The sequence below is a fragment of the Esox lucius genome, chromosome 3 (assembly GCF_011004845.1).
Source record: "Esox lucius isolate fEsoLuc1 chromosome 3, fEsoLuc1.pri, whole genome shotgun sequence".
Lineage (NCBI taxonomy): Eukaryota > Metazoa > Chordata > Actinopteri > Esociformes > Esocidae > Esox > Esox lucius.
Genome location: NC_047571.1, coordinates 10,242,332 through 10,260,715, shown reverse-complemented (window position 1 = coordinate 10,260,715; position 18,384 = coordinate 10,242,332). Strand labels below are relative to the sequence as shown.

The following is an 18,384-nucleotide window of genomic DNA, read 5'->3' as shown; positions in this document are numbered from 1 at the left end:
TTAGGACTTGTAAGGTTGTGCTCTACGGATGTTGTAGAACATGAATCTGCAGGAGCGCCATTTCTTTGATGTTTTCAGACAATGACAGGTCGTTGTCAGGGTCAATGTTCTTGGAAGGGGACATCATTGAGTTAACAACTGTAATGGAAAGGTCTTGAAGCAGGCAAGCCTTTTCAAAAGCAGGAAGAGCCGCTCCATCTTTTCAAGGTTACAATTGAGGTGGTGGTCTGATATCCAAGCTGAGAATTCCACCAGGCACAGCCACCTAGGAGTCAGAAGGGGGAATGAGAAAATGAGTGTCATAGCAGTGATAGGAGAAACAAGGAGAGGATATGCCAGAGGAGAGTGACTTTGTATATAGAGGGAAGAGGAGAGGGCCTAGAATATGGCATTAGGGACACCAGTAGTGAGAGCATTTGATGCAGACACTAATCCTCTTTACATCACCTGGTAGGAGCAACCTGCCAGGTAGGATGCAATCCAGGAGTGTGAAGTGCCTAAGACACCAAGCTCTTAGAGGGTGGAGAGGAGGTGATGATAACATAGATTAGGATAGAATAGAGTGGGAGTCCAGAGTGAAGATTGTGACAGTGCAGGACTGTGGGTTGGGGTTTAGATGGTGTGTCTTTATATTTGATTAGTTTACCAGGTAGGTTGACTGAGAACCCATTTGCATTTGCAGCAATGACCTGGGGAATAGTTACACAGGAGAGGGGCTGAATGGGCCAATTGAAAGCTGGGGTTGATTAGGTAGCCATGTTGGTATGAGGCAGTTAACATGGCACAAGATAAACAACCCCTAGTGTGATGTCAAAGAGTCAGGACAACTGTCCCAATTCAAAAGATGACCGCCAACCCAGGGCAATGGCTCCACAGCACTTGGGAATTGGGTTAATGGGTAGGGGAACATCACTGAGGGAAGACAAGGTCAAGCTTATTGTCTGCCTTGTGAGTGTGACAGCATTGGAAAAGTCACCAAATGCTATGATTGGTGACCAGTCGTTGAGGTTTCCAGCTCATTGGGGAAGTGTTCAAGGGCACCTAGTGGGCGATAGATTACAGAGTTGTAAAGACTAGGTGGATGAGTGACAGTGGCAGCACAAAATGTAAATGAGCAAATGGACAAGTGAGAAAGGGGGATAAGTAAATACCTCCGTTTTAAAACATAAATGGAAGGACTGAATGGCAGTATTGGCTGAGATTAGCTCAGCCATTTTGACTGCAGATTGGCAGTTCTGAAAGTGTGCAAGAGACTAGGAACAAAAATCCACAAGGGACAGTAAATCAGAAGGGTTGCAGCGAATACTGTGTGTAGGGAGCATCTGTAAAACCTCCAGAGAAAGGAGTGAACAGCATAGAAGTCCAACGCATTTGACAAAGCTACAATTTCATAATCAGAAAGTAAGGTATTCAGGTGAGCGTGGTGAGGCGCCTTCCTCCCTTTCTTTCCTTGAATTCCTCAGCACAACAACTCAGCTCAAGAACGTCTTTGTGGTGACAGTGTTCCTTGAGTGTGCCCTGACAACACTGCTGCTTATGGCGGCAGCTGAGAAACTACGAGGGGCATTTGCCACTATTCCAGTTGCATCCGTGATACATGTCAACTTGGCTACCAGGGGGAGTTTGGTAAACCATCCAACCACAGTCTAAGTGGACCTCTACCAATATACTGTACATACATTTTTAATCCCATTTACAGCAATCTTTATTTGAGGAAACATCCATCCTCAGCTGGTCTTCAGCTTTGATTCAGTCATAACTGCTTTGATGAGCACCTGCATATCATTTTTCTAAAGTGGCTATCAAAATTATTTGTCCCCATGTAAAATCAAAGAACTTTCTTAACAAATCCAGAATAAGGTTCTTCAAAAGCTCCAATCAGGGGTACGATATACTGTCCAAGCCATTGAATATCCACGGGAGTGCGGTTAAAGTTAGCTATTTTTTTAATCTGGGGCCTATTTACAGATTATCTAGCATGATCCTAGTATGTAGAGAAATGTTTTCCATAAATAATATGAGTTTGGAGTGTTTTCGATTTTTCTTTCCTGTCTTTCTCTGTGCTAAAATGGAAGTAAACAGTGTAACCGATATAGTGTTTGAAAATATATTATACATTCGGTTTTCCGAAACGGTCAGGCCTGGGTGTATTATATGTTCTCCTGAAAAAGCTGTGCCTGAATGTCTAGGTTATGCAATGACTGCAGTGCCCTTCTCAATACAATACAACAATGAATATAATGTAAGTCCATATGTGAGAGGAAGAAAAACAATGGACCCACAGGGGATTCAATCTCACACTGGAAAGTGTCAGTTTCTATATGTTAATTATCCTGACATATTTCTAGTGTTGATGTAGTTAATTTGATTATACGAACATGCCGGGGGCCTTGTGGTAAGGATAATTCAGTGAAAATGTGTTAGATTGCATTCAACTACGTAGACAATTTGATTGCTGATAAGAATTTCATTATTGCATGTAATTATCTGTTCAGCTGTTTGGCACGTAACATTGTCGCTAATTTTGTGAGGTTGGCCTATTAAAAAAAGCTAGCAGCTAGCCATTTCAGAGTAATGGTTTAAACCAATGGTAATAGCAAAAGTACACAAGTATGGCCACAGGGAGACTGAAATACTAACACTAATTGATGATTGCTCGCTGAGGTGAACAAAATGCCCCTCTAACAGACACTCCCACCAATTATCAGAGAGCTGTCACATATTGCCCTGAAACCAGTCTGAGTCAATGCTCCAACACTTCATAGGCACAAGTACTGAGAGTTCAGCAATTCAAAGCAATGACTGAAGCAGGCTTACAGGTAGAGGAGCAGTCCCCAAATAGAATTACCTTGCCAGATTTAAATAACAAAAAACAATTATTGAAAAACATACTTTGTATTATGTATTCATAAACTAGTGGTGAACACTCGCTAAAATAAATAGCATAACTTAAAAGACAAACCATATTTATTAGAAGACTTTATTTTTATCGCTTACTTTCCTTACTTTCCTCACAATTTTCTGATTTTATTAGGACCTTGTCTCACTGTAGGAAATCTTAATGGGGTCAAGAGTCAAAAATTGGGATCCTTTGACACATCCGTCGTTGTCATGCTGCTTCCATTGACATGGACACATTGCTCTCTTAACCTGGGACCAACACCCTTCGAGTGTAACACTCCTAATTACCTTCGCCAGTTTGCTGGTAACTGACCCACTGCAAGGAGTCGCTAGAGCGCAATTTGAAAAGGAAATTCTCATTGTCTTTCTCTCACCTAATCCACCCATACTTGGAAGGCCAGTTTGAAATACTTTTCGGCATTCAGAGTGGTTACGCAAACCCCAACACGTGGCCTTACTATGCTCTTTGTCTGTGCAGTTATTTGCTTCTCTGATAAAAAAATTAAAAAACTTGGCCAGTAACTAAATTTTTAAGTAATCTGACCATAGCACTGCCTGTAGCTTGCTAAACAGAACAGGCACATGAATTAGAACTGGTTTAACTTTTTATTGACCACAAAATCAACAATTTATTGACCACAAAATCCACATTTTATTGACCACAAAATCAACATTTTATTGACCAAGTATGTTGATCATGTTATTCTCCAGAATGGTATAAGACCCCCGGTCTTATATGTTTTCCAATCCAATAAAAATAAATAAATAAAGGAAACGATATAATTAACATCATAAGAAGAGGTTGCTGAAGAGGTTTTTGAAAATATACGGTTAACGGCGTGAATAGAATATCCGTGGGTTGTTGATTAAAATGTATTTCCATTTATTCACAGGACTTGACCAATACTTGGTGTATAGCTTTACAAAGATATACTGTAGATATGCCCTTAGTTACAAATTGAAACCATACTTTAGATCTGCGAATCGATTTTACCCAGTAGTTCTATTTCTTTTTTTGCCAATGGAAAATGTTTATGTACTGTGTTTGACTGAACAGTAGTAGACCTAAAACTGGTTCTTTCTTGATGTACCACCAGGAAGAAGATTTTCATGTCATAATAATTTTTTGAAAGATTTATGAATTAAGTCTAATCTTCCTTTCATTGTCTACACAGGTCAGCAGGGATTAGTAGAAGAATGCTGGTCCCAGGTGCCCAACAGGAAGATGGCGATGCGTTGGCTGAGTGCCGCAGCTGTTAGATGGTTGCTGTTGATGCTCCTATGGCAGTGGACAGTGCTGGGTCACCTCGGCTGGGTTCTGGCCCTGGCTGAGGGGCAGCAGAGTAAGAACCCCTCGCTCACTGCTGCCAGCGCCGGACGCCAAAGTGGAGGCCAACTGGATTGGCTCCTGTCCGAGAAGGGACCTTTCCACCGTTGTCCGGAATACACAGAGTTCAAAGAACGCTTCCAGCAAGGCTTCTCCACACGCTATAAGATCTACAGGTGAGGATCTGGAGACGAAGCGTTTGTGGGCTTGTGTCTGGGTGTCGTAGTAGCTGTAGACCGAAAGGAAATATTTGCCCAGTGCCAAAGGACTTTTAGTGTTCTCTAGTATACTGTGGCATGATACAAAAAGCACATCAAATATTTTTCAACATCTTTCTTTACTATTACTATTCGAAATGTAATACCAAATGGGATTTATGAGATCTGATAAGTCTGCCATTTACATTTTCATTTCCTAGAGGATGGAATATAGATATTTTGAGTTTGACCCTTTCTTTTCAATCACATTCCCTTACTACTACTCCATCTTGCTACATTCACCTTTAATAAAAGGATAGTTAGAGATACCTGGGATAATTATTTTCTGCTGTAATGCTAATGCTATTGGACTGTACGGTAGGCATGTTCAAAGGGCATAAACAGACTAGGTGCATTTCTTCAGTGAAAGTACACACATTCATCTCTTGAACAATTCATTTAGAAACCTGCTTGTCACATGAGTTTCTTCTTGTACAACTTGAAATGATAGCTTTCATTGCCGATGCTCTGAGTATGTCTAGACATGACAGGTGTAGCTTTTTGATAGATGTGAAACAGATCACAACATGTTTCTACTTTATACTCTGGGACAGTGTCAGAAATGACTAGGACAAGCAACTGAAATGCAGATTTTTAAGGATGGTTATATTTTTAGTGGAGAAATCAGTCATCACTTTGTTAAATTGCAATATAGTGGTTTTTAACAGTCGGTATCTGCATATACTATTTCTAGTCAGCAGAATGCCTTCAGAGAGACCTAGGAAAAGATCAAATTAAACCAATGTAACATATAAGATAAGATAAAACATGTCTAATGAATCACTTAACTTCACTGGTAAAGTTACAAGCTATATTGTCTTTCTCCATGATTGATTTGAATGAATCCCACCTCGTTGTTCTATTTTCTTCTTGAAGCAGTATAATAAATATAACTAATCTGTGTATAGAGGCCATTTGCCAGGCTCAGGCCTTCAGACTAGCATCAATACAGGATATTTCATCTTTTGGTCAAGTTGGGCCTCTCTTTCTGCCCTCAGCCCACATGTTGCTGACAGTGGCCAACTGCATGCCAAATCCAAAACTCAGTATGGCGAGAGCAGCTGGGCAGAAAAAGGCCTGCAGATCTGTGATGGAAACAGGCAATGCACAGCCAGCAGTGTTCGAAAGGTTGCCTAGCAGGCAAAGTGTATGTGTTTGTGTGCATGTGTGTGTGTGTGCAGGATTGTACAACCAACACCTCAGTCGTCAATAGGCATAAATTAGGTTTCCCCCACACGCCATTTGTGCTGCCAAGGTCTTTTGATATGTTAACTGATCTTTTGAAAGGACACCCAGAGAAAAAGTTGGTGTGCAATTCTATATATTACCAATTGTGAACACTAACTGGAATGTATAGAGGAAGATTTTTCCCCCTAGTCTATGCCTGGTTACTGCTCCTCTACAAAGGATACACTGACATATTTCTGCCCAAGCAAACTAAGTCATCCTTGCTGTTACATTCCGGAGTGAAGGGGCTTTGTCCTGTTTTAATGGCAAGCCTGGTATTTTTTGTCATTTCCTGAGCTCAAGTGTTGTGCAGGGAGAGTCTGATTCTGTAAGTGCCATTGACATAGTAACTACGAGGACAGTATTTACAATACCTGTGAAATGTGTAAAGATGATTTGAGTTTCGAGGACCCCCAATGCCTTTGCATAAATTGGATGTGATGGTCATAGTGGCAAATATGCTCAGATTCCCTGCAGAATCTACCTAGCCAAAGCTCTTCAAACAAAGCACTTCCCCTGGCTGTGGTCTTGTCAGGTTTCTCTCACAGACAGTTAGAAACTTGGGGAAGTTGGGGACATCCAGCAGAGTGCCCTTTGCATCCATTTGATATTTTTAAGTCTGTTATGTAATTAAACTAATTCCGTGAAAAATAGACCATAGATTTGTATATAAAACTTGCTATATGTCCCTCCATCAACCCTTTGTCACTTCTGGGAAGATTTCAACCCACTTAATACCAATATCTCTGTTTCACCATCATTGCTACGCTCATTATTTTTGTTGCCTTGGCAACATTTTTAAAAAGATTATTAATTCCAAGTGATTGGTGAATATTTTGTCTTTCCCTCATGTCAAGGTGAACCTTTTTACGTTAACTGATACAATGTTTCTCTCACAGTGAAATTAATTAATAATAATTAAATAATAAACAAAGATTTCAAAAGATTTATTTTTTTTGTTATGCATTTAAATGTGCTTGCACTTAGCAAGCCTCCATTTACCCCGTAGCAGATTCATGGATGATTAAAGATTATGCTGTCAACCATTTATTTGTCACTTGGAAATTATTCTAGTCCTTTTTTTATAAAACCTTGAGATTTTGAAAACTTGCTGAATTATGAAGTTGAATATTAAAATTGTTTTCCCTGACCATGTTTCTTAGTTTAAAAAGCAGCGAATTGGTAGAACAACCCGGAATAGATAAAGCACTAATGTGGTTCATAAATAATGAATATGAAATAATAAATAATGATCCACATTAAAACAAGATACAGAATAAGCATATTTTTCCGCCTGGGATTCTTTTCTTCTTTCATAGGCCTTCATTTGGTAGGAAAAAGATAAAGGAAGGATGTTTACGATATCCAGACAGGAAAATGCACATACTGTAAATCAGTTTGTCCCAGGAGGAGTTTTACAATGATAGATGCATTCCCTTAAGAAACATTACAGCTGGCTCATTGTGCTTTTGTTGCTATGTAAGGTGGCAGCACTGACAGCCTATAGGGATCCGACTGAGTCCATCTAGGCCCCTATGGCTGTCGTAACATGGTAACAGGCTCATTCTGGAGGCAGTTAGAGATGCCAAGCTAATAAAACATGAAATGAGACATGGTCACAAATGATTAAGTTAATGCACAATGCTGATCCAGAAATGTGGACATTTTCTAATGAAGTATGTGATTTAGGAGAGATTGGTTCAGGGTTCTAAGGCAGCTTTTCGTAGATGACTGAACGTAATTTCGTACCTGTCTCTCTTATCAAACTGGTCTTTGTTAACCATAATCAAATGTCAGATTCTGCTCTAAACTGACGATTTGCCTTCAAGTTTATACACTCTCCGGGAAAGTGTTTATTTTTAGCGATTGTGCTCTTTGATTTACTTCATTTTTATTGGGTTTCCCACAGTTGCAAGAGATTTTTTAAAATTATGTAATTTAGCTGACACTTTTATCCGGAGTTACTTACATACATTATGTATTGCATACATTTAGTACATATAGTACTATACATGTGTATTTTTTTATTTATTTTTTTTACCGAGGGAGGAGAAGGCTGAATGGGCCAATTGGACCTAGGAATGATTAGGTGGCCATGATGATATGAGAGACCCATTCTGCCAGGACACCGGGGTTAACATGTTTGGTCTTATAATAAGTAGCATGGGATCTTTATTGACCACAGAGAGTCAGGTCACTAGTTTAACATTCCATTGAAGAGGAACATTCCCTAGGAGAGCTTGATGCCCCTCTCAGATCTACCTGACTGCAGCTAAGTAATTAAACACATGTACAACTTGACTGTGCATGAAAATAATTGATGCAAATAGGTTGGTGTAGATACATGAAGTGCACAGCGTTAAAGTGCCTCACATGTAGCCGCATCTTTGCAAGACCAGGGTTTGAGTCTTGCGTCCAGATTAGACCTAGGACCTCATTTTTATTGTGATTGGTAGTGATATGTCCAACACCGGGTGATCACTTATGTAGTTTTTATGCCACACTTGGGCATTTGGATGACTGTTATTGTGTTAAAGGTGTTTCCTTTCAGTTAACTTAAGCTCAGCAAAATTTTATAAATTGCCTACAAAAACTCAACACCCCCTTGATCTCTTTTTTCCACATTATGTGGCGTCAATGCCTCAGTTTAAAGCATTTTAATTAGATTCCACCCCCATGTAACTTCACACCATACCACACACTTCAGAAAAAACATAACTGGATAATTCTCCACCCCCTTATAATAGCAATCCCAAATGAGTTCAGGTGTTAATCTCAAAATCAAACAACAAGTTAATTAGCCTTTATCAAGGTAAATTAAGATATATTTTTTTTACATTGAAGTTATGGGCTTTTTTGTGTTTCAGTGCCAAAAGATATTGATTTAATACATTTTTTGTTCATCTTCTACCAATAATATGTAGAAAAGTCCAATAGGGTTGAATTGTTTTGAGAGCCACTGTATATACAGCTCCAGAAAAAATGAAGAGACCACTGCACCTTTTTCTTTCTTTTCCAAAAAAGTTTTTAGGGGGCTGTATAATTTCCCAATTAATACATAAAAATAAAAGTGTTGTGTAGATAAATGTTATTTTAATGAATGAATCTCCGCAGCACTGACACAACAAAATGTTCAAGGAGTATATACATATTATAGGACTGTAGATGAAGACAATAAACAGAATAGTGTGTACATTTACACAAATAAGTGTGCTGACACGAAATACGCATCTTTAACCTCTGGTCCTATGGCTACCATGCTGTAACAGTAAACCAATGCACATGCTCAGATACTGTGTAAGAAAAAAAAGTTCTGTATCTTGCTCATCTCAATATCTGCGGTGCTGCTCATACTGTAGCTGTTATTCAACTGAGTCTATCTTTAACAGGATTGTTTTTATCCATTGTACTCTTTCTTTAAAAATTCATGTTTAGAGCTTTCTAAATACAAAAAAGCCTTTCAGTCTGAAGAAAATCTCAGCTTACTTTCAAGAAAAAGCTTTCAGAAAAGCACACGTCAGTTGTTAAATCCAAATTCTGTAAAGAGAGTATTTTCAGGGGAAATCTAAAAACATTGAAGAGGTATATGTAGTGGATGGACTTACCAAAACAACACAGAAATGTTCTTCAAAATGTCGCCAAAAGACACTCAACTGCCATCTTACGTCTTGTGGATTATACATGCACGTCAATATCAAAACACTATTTACACTATTAGAATCATAAAGATATATAACTCAAACTATACAGTTGGTACTTCCCACTTTCACCATGTTTTAAACTACTTTTCCTGTAATATACATAAATGCGTGTAATAGTAGAAATGTTTAGAAATACCCTGCTTGTAAAGACATGAAGTTTCTTGTGGGGACTTTTTTTGAGAATATTGCATTATGTTTTTTGATGAGTCTATACAATACCACATATTAAGCAGTATGGCTTTTGTCATAAGAAACTAAAGCCAGCCAAAAATTATCACAAATGGAACTTTAACCTGAAAAATAAATGTCTGTGTGATGATATAACACTAAAGGTTTGCAGAAAAAGAAGTCTAACACAAAAAGCATAAATATCCCTTTAAGTATAAATTAAAGAGACAAGCTGCATGTCTCACATCAAGTCGAGCATTACACTCTGAGACAGGAGGGACAATTGAATGCATTTACTCTATTCTTATCAGCCATATATGTTGGTTATTGACGGAATTGGTTCTCCCTCTGTTCTGAAGTGCATCTATATAATTACTTTTTCTGAGGGAATATTTTTTGCCATTCAGATATTTTTGGAGCTTTCCTTTCTATTGCCACTTGCAAACGATTAGAGGAATCAAACTAGTCTGTTGAATTCCATGACTAGCCATACATTTATTTCTTATGTACAACTAACAAGATTTATTTGGATTCTGATTAAGAATTAGAATATGCTATTCAACTTGTTGGGGACTGAGCTACTCTCAGCCATTGGTGTAATTCTACAATACATTATCCATTTAGCAGAAATGTTCCAATTACTGAAAAGGCAGGTCTTTGAGCTCTCCATTTTGTTCTTTAACAGAATTACTTCTCATTCAGCTAGACAAAGAATGTTCTCTGAGAGGAACTATTTAACTGACTCAAATTAGAGGGAAAGTGTTGCAAGGCTCACATATTCTGCTGAGCATAAACAGTCTAATGGAATGTGCAGTGCCAGCACCTGATACTGATACAGTAGGAAGAAAGGGAATAGCCTCTAATTGCCACATGCATTCCTTTGTTTTAAAGACCCCGTGAATCTTAGAGATGTGGGAATTGATGTATAGACTACGTTATTGTTTAAACTTGCTCTATTTTAGAAATGTATTTTGAGCAACCCTGTATGTCAGTAACTCTGCAATAATATAAGTTTATCGCAACATAACAGCACTTACGTCCAAACCACACCAGCTCTGTGTGACACTGAAAAAATGCGAGAATCAATATTAAAAATGTACAGGACTTGAAGTTTCACAAGAAATTGGTACAATACCTCACAAAAACACATTGAAATGATAGATCGCCTCTGCAGCTGATGGGGGCCAAACAGTAATACGCTAGATTCCTAGTTCTCAGCATCCAGAGGAAATGGGGCAGATCAACCGTTCTCCCCCTTGCCTCTTAAAATAGCTCACAGAAATCTAACACGGAAAGAGAGGCATTCAACACCTTGATATGCCAGTGTGTGGTTGATATATGGCAAGTAGCTGTTGTGACCCAGGTTAAACCCATAAGTACAGGATGGTAGGTGGTGTTTTGCATGGCTTTAGATCGCAAGAATGCCTTGATGCCTTATGAAGAAAATAATCTATAACCATGGAATATATATATATATATATATATATAGAACACGCAATCATACCTCTCAGGAATTAACCTCATATGAAACTCTCCTGTAAAGCACGATTACGTTCAGTATGAACATAAATCGGGGCAATTACGTTTGCCAACAACATATCCCCACTGCTACTGGTCCTTCATGACTCGCAATTACTTTGCTCTATAAAGTTTCAATATTATGTGGGTCTTTAACATAATCGATACAAAATGAAAAATCCTTTGTTACGAGTAACATTTACAGGTAACGGTTAAAGTTAACTTAGTTTTAAGGTTAGTCACCACAGTGCTGTTATGTTAGAAATTTGGACAGATCTGTTTGTGTCCAAGCTGAGACTCAGAGGTAGGAAGGGAAACTTCACAACAATGCTAATATCAGGTGCTTTGCTTTTATCAAATGGGGAATTGATAATTCGCTACGGTAGTGATTTTTGGCTTAAACAATTACTTGCTATCCTGTAGTGCTGCAGGTGCAATCAGCTTGTGCTAAAGCCTCGTAATTAAGAGCATCTATCATCATTAGCGCAGGAACAGTCAGCCAACACTTTTACAATTAACTCTTAGAAATCATCATGGAATAAAAGGAATGCTCGGATCACAACCTCTGTCGTCACTCATTTTTCAGACTAGACAACATCATCCTAACTTAATGGGTAGTATCTCATAGTCTTTGGTAGTATATAATAATAATTAAATTTGAATGTTTGGACTCCCTACCTGAACATTGGTTTGCTATTATTCTGTTGTTTTATTTGACACTTTTCATGATATTTTTGTGTTGTCATGAGTGCAAATGTCTAAGCTGTCTATGATAATCAGGAGTAACAACCGCTGAGTAACAAAAAAATTGTTGTGACAGTATTACAATGCTGACTTCAGTTAGTGTGCAAAATAAGTGTAAATGTAAAATGTCACATTTTCCTTTGGGACAATAGCATGTTATTATTTCAGTTTTGTTCTTTTTGTTTGTTCTGTCAGAATACATGCATATTTTAATAATCAAATAAAACTCAGACACTGTGTATTTCAGCAGTCTAATATTAACCAATAAAATGACCCTAGCACCATGAATCAGACACATCTCAACATTCTCCCGTGGTTCACTTGAATTGAGATTAGTTTGTTGTTGCAGGGAATTCAGCCATTGGAAAGTGAACAGCTTGGCTACTGAGAAGAGGGATGTTTTTAAGGCTCCCTTGCCGCTGGCGCCTGAGTTTCTACGCAACCTGAGGCTGCTGGGTCGAAGGCCAAGTCTGCAACAAATCCACGAGAACTTGATCAAGAAATATGGGACTCACTTTTTGGTGTCTGCTACACTAGGAGGTAAACAACTCCACACCTACTCAGTGGCACCAAGCCCCAGGCTTTGTGGCATCGGGATGTGGGGATTTAGCTTTTCAAAATGTAACTGTAATCATACAGTATCTTCAGATACCGGTGCACCATAGGTTCCACATGTTTTGTGCACTGTGCTCATATACAGTGGGGAGAACAAATGTTTAGAGACCATGACCAGGAGTGTTTGTCAAATATGTTATTCAGATGGTAAAGGGTGGGACGTCTTCTGAACATATAACTTACGCAATGTCCTCATTTATTCATTAGTACCTGAATCATGGACTGTCAAATCAGAGCAAGTAAATGTTGTCAGTCCTAACAGAGTGACAATATGCCTTAATGCACATTTATTTTGGATTTATATATTTTTGTCAAACTAAAAATTACCTATATGACACTGATATGTACAGTACAGTACAGTGGGGAGAACAAGTATTTGATACACTGCCGATTTTGCAGGTTTTCCTACTTACAAAGCATGTAGAGGTCTGTAATTTTTATCATAGGTACACTTCAACTGAGAGATGGAATCTAAAACAAAAATCAAGAAAATCACATTGTATGATTTTTAAATAATTAATTAGCATTTTATTGCATGACATAAGTATTTGATCACCTACCAACCAGTAAGAATTCCGGCTCTCACAGACCTGTTAGTTTTTCTTGTTACCTATATAAAAGACACCTGTCCACACACTCAAACAGACTCCAACCTCTCCACAATGGCCAAGACCAGAGAGCTGTGTAAAGACATCAGGGATAAAATTGTAGACCTGCACAAGGCTGGGATGGGCTACAGGACAATAGGCAAGCAGCTTGGTGAGAAGGCACCAACTGTTGGCGCAATTATTAGAAAATGGAAAAGGTTCACGATGACGGTCAAACTCCCTCGGTCTGGGGCTCCATGCAAGATCTCACCTCGTGGGGCATCAATGATCATGAGGAAGGTGAGGGATCAGCCCAGAACAACATGGCAGGACCTGGTCAATGACCTGAAGAGAGCTGGGACCACAGTCTCAAAGAAAACCATTGGTAACACACTATGCCGTCATGGATTAAAATCCTGCAACGCACGCAAGGTCCCCCTTCTCAAGCCAGCGCATGTCCAGGCCCGTCTGGAGTTTGCCAATGACCATCTGGATGATCCAGAGGAGGAATAGGAGAAGGTCATGTGGTCTGATGAGACAAAAATAGATATTTTTGGTCTAAACTCCACTCGCCGTGTTTGGGGGAAGAAGAAGGATGTGTACAACCCCAAGAACACCATCCAAACCGTGAAGCATGGAGGTGGAAACATCATTCTTTGGGGATGCTTTTCTGCAAAGGGGACAGGACGACTGCATAGTATAGTGGGGAGGATGGATGGGGCCATGTATCGCGAGATCTTGGCCAGCAACCTCCTTCCCTGAAAGTCCGTATTGCCCAGCGACAGCCCGTAACCTGAAGGATCTGGAGAAGGTCTGTATGGAGGAGTGGGCCAAAATCCCTGCTGCAGTGTGTGCAAACCTGGTCAAGAACTACAGGAAACGTATGATCTCTGTAATTGCAAACAAAGGTTTCTGTATGGATCGGTGCAGCTTCTGCAGTAATGCGGTCGATGTATCGGTCTGTCGTGGTGAAGAAAGAGCTGAGCCGCAAGGCGAAGCTCTCGATTTACCGGTCAATCTACGCTCCTACTCTCATCTATGGTCATGAGCTTTGGGTCATGACCGAAAGGACAAGATCCCGGATACAGGCGGCCGAAATGAGCTTTCTCCGCAGGGTGGCTGGGCGATCCCTTAGAGATAGGGTGAGAAGCTCGGTCAACCGGGAGGAGCTCAGAGTAGAGCCGCTGCTCCTCCACATCGAGAGGGGTCAGCTGAGGGGGCTTGGGCATCTGTTTCGGATGCCTCCGGAACGCCTTCCTGGGAGACCCCGGGGAAGACCCAGGACACGCTGGAGGGATTATGTCTCCCGGCTGGCCTGGGAACGCCTCGGTGTCCCCCCGGAAGAGCTGGAGGAAGTGTCTGGGGAGAGGGAAGTCTGGGCATCTCTGCTTAGACTGCTGCCCCCGCGACCCGGCCCCTGATAAGCGGAAGATGATGGATGGTTTCTGTACCAAATATTAAGTTCTGCTTTTCTGATGTATCAAATACTTATGTCATGCAATAAAATGCAAATTAATTACTTAAAAATCATACAATGTGATTTTCTGGATTTTTGTTTTAGATTCCGTCACTCACAGTTGAAGAGTAACTATGATAAAAATTACAGACTTCTACATGCTTTGTAAGTAGGAAAACCTGCACAATCGGCAGTGTATCAAATACTTGTTCTCCCCACTGTACATATCATACATCAGTGTCGTATAGGTCATTTTTGTCAAACTAAATCTTATTTTTACTCTCCAAAATAAATGTGCATTAAGGCATATTTTCACTCTGTTAGGACTGACAACATTTACTTGCTCTGATTTGACAGTCCATGATTCAGGTATTGCTGAATAAATGAGGACATTGCGAAAGTTATATGTTCAGAAGACATCCCTCCCTTTACCATCTGAATAATCAATTTGACAAACACTCCTGGTCATGGTCTCTAAACATTTGCTCTGACATTAACCTGAATACTACGCTAGATGAAATGTGGAAATGAATTAAGATGTCACTTTATTGTGTATGTATGAACTGAAGTTACAGACTCTAAGTGACAAGAGAGATGAATGCAGTGGCGAAGCCATAGCGAGCTCCCGTAATTAACAGCTCCAAGAAAAGGGATTGGAACATACGCTGCATGCTAATGAGATGATCACAAATAGCAATGCACACATTCTACTGATGGGTCCTCATAGTATCTTCTTGCCTCAAAGTAGATAATAGCTAAAGATGCTGTCTGGCCTATTATTTAAAAACTGAGTAGAATTATGTGCTATAGTGGGTTTTTTTAATGTCTGGGTTTTCATACAAGACAGAGATAGACCATTACAAGCAGTCAATGAGCTTTTCTCTGAATAACTCTGTTCATTCTGCTCATGGAGGATAATGTGCCCCGTTACTTGTACATGTGCTCCATATTGTTATTAAGAACTGCTTAATAATAATCTTTGACTAAAGTGGGATTTTTTTGTGTTACCTTCTTTTTCTATCTTTCAACAGGAGAAGAATCATTGACAATATTCCTGGATAAGCAGAAGCTCAGTAAGAAATCGGAGGGACAGGGAAACAGCTCAGTAGTGTCCTTGGAAATATTGCATCAGTTGGCTGCCTCTTATTTCACAGACCGCGAGAGCACCTTAAGAAGACTTCACCACCTACAAATAGCCACGTCTGCCATAAAGGTAAAGTCTGCTGCTACTCAAGGATGTTCAGACACTGAAGAACCCAGATAACTTTTCAGAATACATTTGATTGGTTTGCTAGAGTACTGTATACAGTGGGGCAAAAAAGTATTTAGTCAGCCACCAATTGTGCAAGTTCTCCCACTTAAAAAGATGAGAGAGGCCTGTAATTTTCATCATTGTAATGAAAACAGAGAACGGAGTGGTGTGGGTCCAATTGCAGAAGTGCAACTGTATATTTATTCTTTGTACAAGGGAGTAGGCAAGAGCAAGAACGGTAAAGACGGGCAGGTAGTTTCGGTAACTTCGAAGGCGAAGGCACAGGCAGGAATAGACAGAGAGGAGAAAAGCAGAAGCAGGCAGGCAGGTCAGTACGCCGGGTGATCAGTACACGGAGGCAACAGTACAGGCAGGGAGAGACGGTAAGAGAATCCAGGGGCAGGCAGGTAGGTCGGAATTCCGGGTGATCAGTCCGCGAGGGCAACAACACAGGCAGGGTTAGGCTGGGGGAGAATCCACGGGGCAGGTAGACAGGTCAGGACGCCGGTTTCTGGAATATGGGGATAGAACAGGAACAGGAAGGAAGAGAACAACAGGCTGGGAGTCAAAAAGGTAAATACCGCGATCTGTACACAAGCTTGGCAGGTCCACTACGAACAATACCTCACACTGGAGTGGAGGCAGAGCACGGGCTAAATAGAGGGATAAACAGGGCACAGGTGTTCAGTATTCTGGCGATTGGGATCTGGATTGCTGGGTGCATTCATGCTTGTCGGGAAGTGAAAGTGTAACGGTGGCAGGTGAGCGTGGTGGGGAGGAGTTAGATCCGGAATGACGCGAGAACCTCACAATCATAGGTACACTTAAACAATGAGAGACAAAATGAGAACAAAAAATCCAGAAAATCACATTATAGGATTTTTTATGAATTTATTGGTAAATTATGGTGGAAAATAAGTATTTGGTCAATAACAAAAGTTAATCTCAAATACTTTGTTATGTACCCTTTGTTGGCAATGACAGAGGTCAAATGTTTTCTGTAAGACTTCTCAAGGTTTTCACACACTGTTGCTGGTATTTTGGCCCATTCCTCCATGCAGATCTCCTCTAGAGCAGTGATTATGGGGCTGTTGCTGGTCAACACGAACTTTCAACTCCCTCCAAAGATTTTCTATGGGGTTGAGATCTGGTGACTGGCTAGGCCACTCCAGGACCTTGAAATGATTCTTACGAAACCACTCCTTCGTTACCCATGCGTTGTGTTTGGGATCATTGTCATGCTGAAAGACCCAGCCACGTTTCATCTTTAATGCCCTTGCTGATGGAAGGAGGTTTTCACTCAAAATATCACGATACATGGCCCCATTCATTCTTTCCTTTACACAGATCAGTCGTCCTGGTCCCTTTGCAGAAAAACAGCCCCAAAGCATGATGTTTCCACCCCCATGCTTCACAGTAGGTATGGTGTTCTTTGGATGCAACTCAGCATTCTTTCTCCTCCAAACACGACAAGTTGAGTTTTTACCAAAAAGTTATATTTTGGTTTCATCTGACCATATGACATTCTCCCAATCCTCTTCTGGACCATCCAAATGCTCTCTAGCAAACCTCAGACGGGCCTGGACATGGCTTAAGTAGGGGGACATGTCTGGCACTGCAGGATTTGAGTCCCTGGCGGCGTAGTGTGTTACTGATGGTAGCCTTTGTTACTTTGGTCCCAGCTCTCTGCAGGTCATTCACTAGGTCCCCCCGTGTGGTTCTGGGATTTTTGCTCACCATCCTTGTGATAATTTTGACCCCACGGGGTGAGATATTGCAGGAGCCCCGGATCGAGGGAGATTATCAGTGGTTTTGTATGTCTTCTATTTTCTTATAATTGCTCCCACAGTTGATTTATTCACACCAAGCTGCTTACCTATTGCAGATTCAGTCTTCCCAGCCTGGTGCAGATCTACAATTTTGTTTCTGGTGTCCGTTGACAGCTCTTTGGTCTTGGCCATAGTGGAGTTTGGAGTGTGACTGTTTGAGGTTGTGGACAGGTGTCTTTTATACTGATAACAAGTTCATACAGGTGCCATTAATATAGGTAACGAGTGGAGGACAGAGGAGCCTCTTAAAGAAGAAGTTACAGGTCTGTGAGTGCCAGAAATCTTGCTTGTTTGTAGGTGACCAAATACTTATTTTACAGAGTAATTTACCAATAAATTCATTACAAATCCTACAATGTGATTTTCTGGATTTTTTTCCCTCATTTTGTCTCTCATAGTGTACCTATGATGAAAATTACTGGCCTCTCTCATATTTTTAAGTAGGAGAACTTGCAATTGGTGGCTGACTAAATTCTTTTTTTCCCCACTGTATCTAATTTGTCATTTTTCTTTTGTACAGTACATGGAAGTTTTATTTGGTTGGTTCGTTTTAATTAGAATGTGAAATTAGGTGTAATTCAATGCTCAACGGCAGTTAAGAATGCTTGCATGTGTAATGTCTCTACTCAGCAGCTACCTATTCATCCTAAATTTAAGGTAGAATATATCAAGTACTAGCTAGTCTATTGGTATTATCCGAGGTAAGTTGATGGAAATGTTTAAATAAAAAGCTAAAAATGTAATATCAAGCTTTAAGACTTTACAGCTTGTATTGTCAATTATTGTAAACATCTGGGACTTT

At 40.1% G+C, this 18,384-nt stretch overlaps 1 protein-coding gene across 3 annotated transcripts in view; it reads left to right on the top strand.

Moving 5' to 3' along the window:
- brinp2 (bone morphogenetic protein/retinoic acid inducible neural-specific 2) overlaps nt 1–18,384 on the top strand; it is a 118,367-nt gene that overhangs the window by 47,747 nt on the left and 52,236 nt on the right. For 2 of the 3 annotated variants that reach the window (XM_013140487.4, XM_013140483.4), the window contains exons 2-4: nt 4,077–4,404; nt 12,193–12,383; nt 15,533–15,714. In XM_013140487.4, the coding sequence (XP_012995941.2) occupies nt 4,127–4,404; nt 12,193–12,383; nt 15,533–15,714 (651 nt within the window). In that variant the 5' untranslated portion in view covers nt 4,077–4,126. The remainder of the gene's footprint in view (nt 1–4,076; nt 4,405–12,192; nt 12,384–15,532; nt 15,715–18,384) is intronic. The other variant, XM_013140489.4, reaches the window with a different exon arrangement.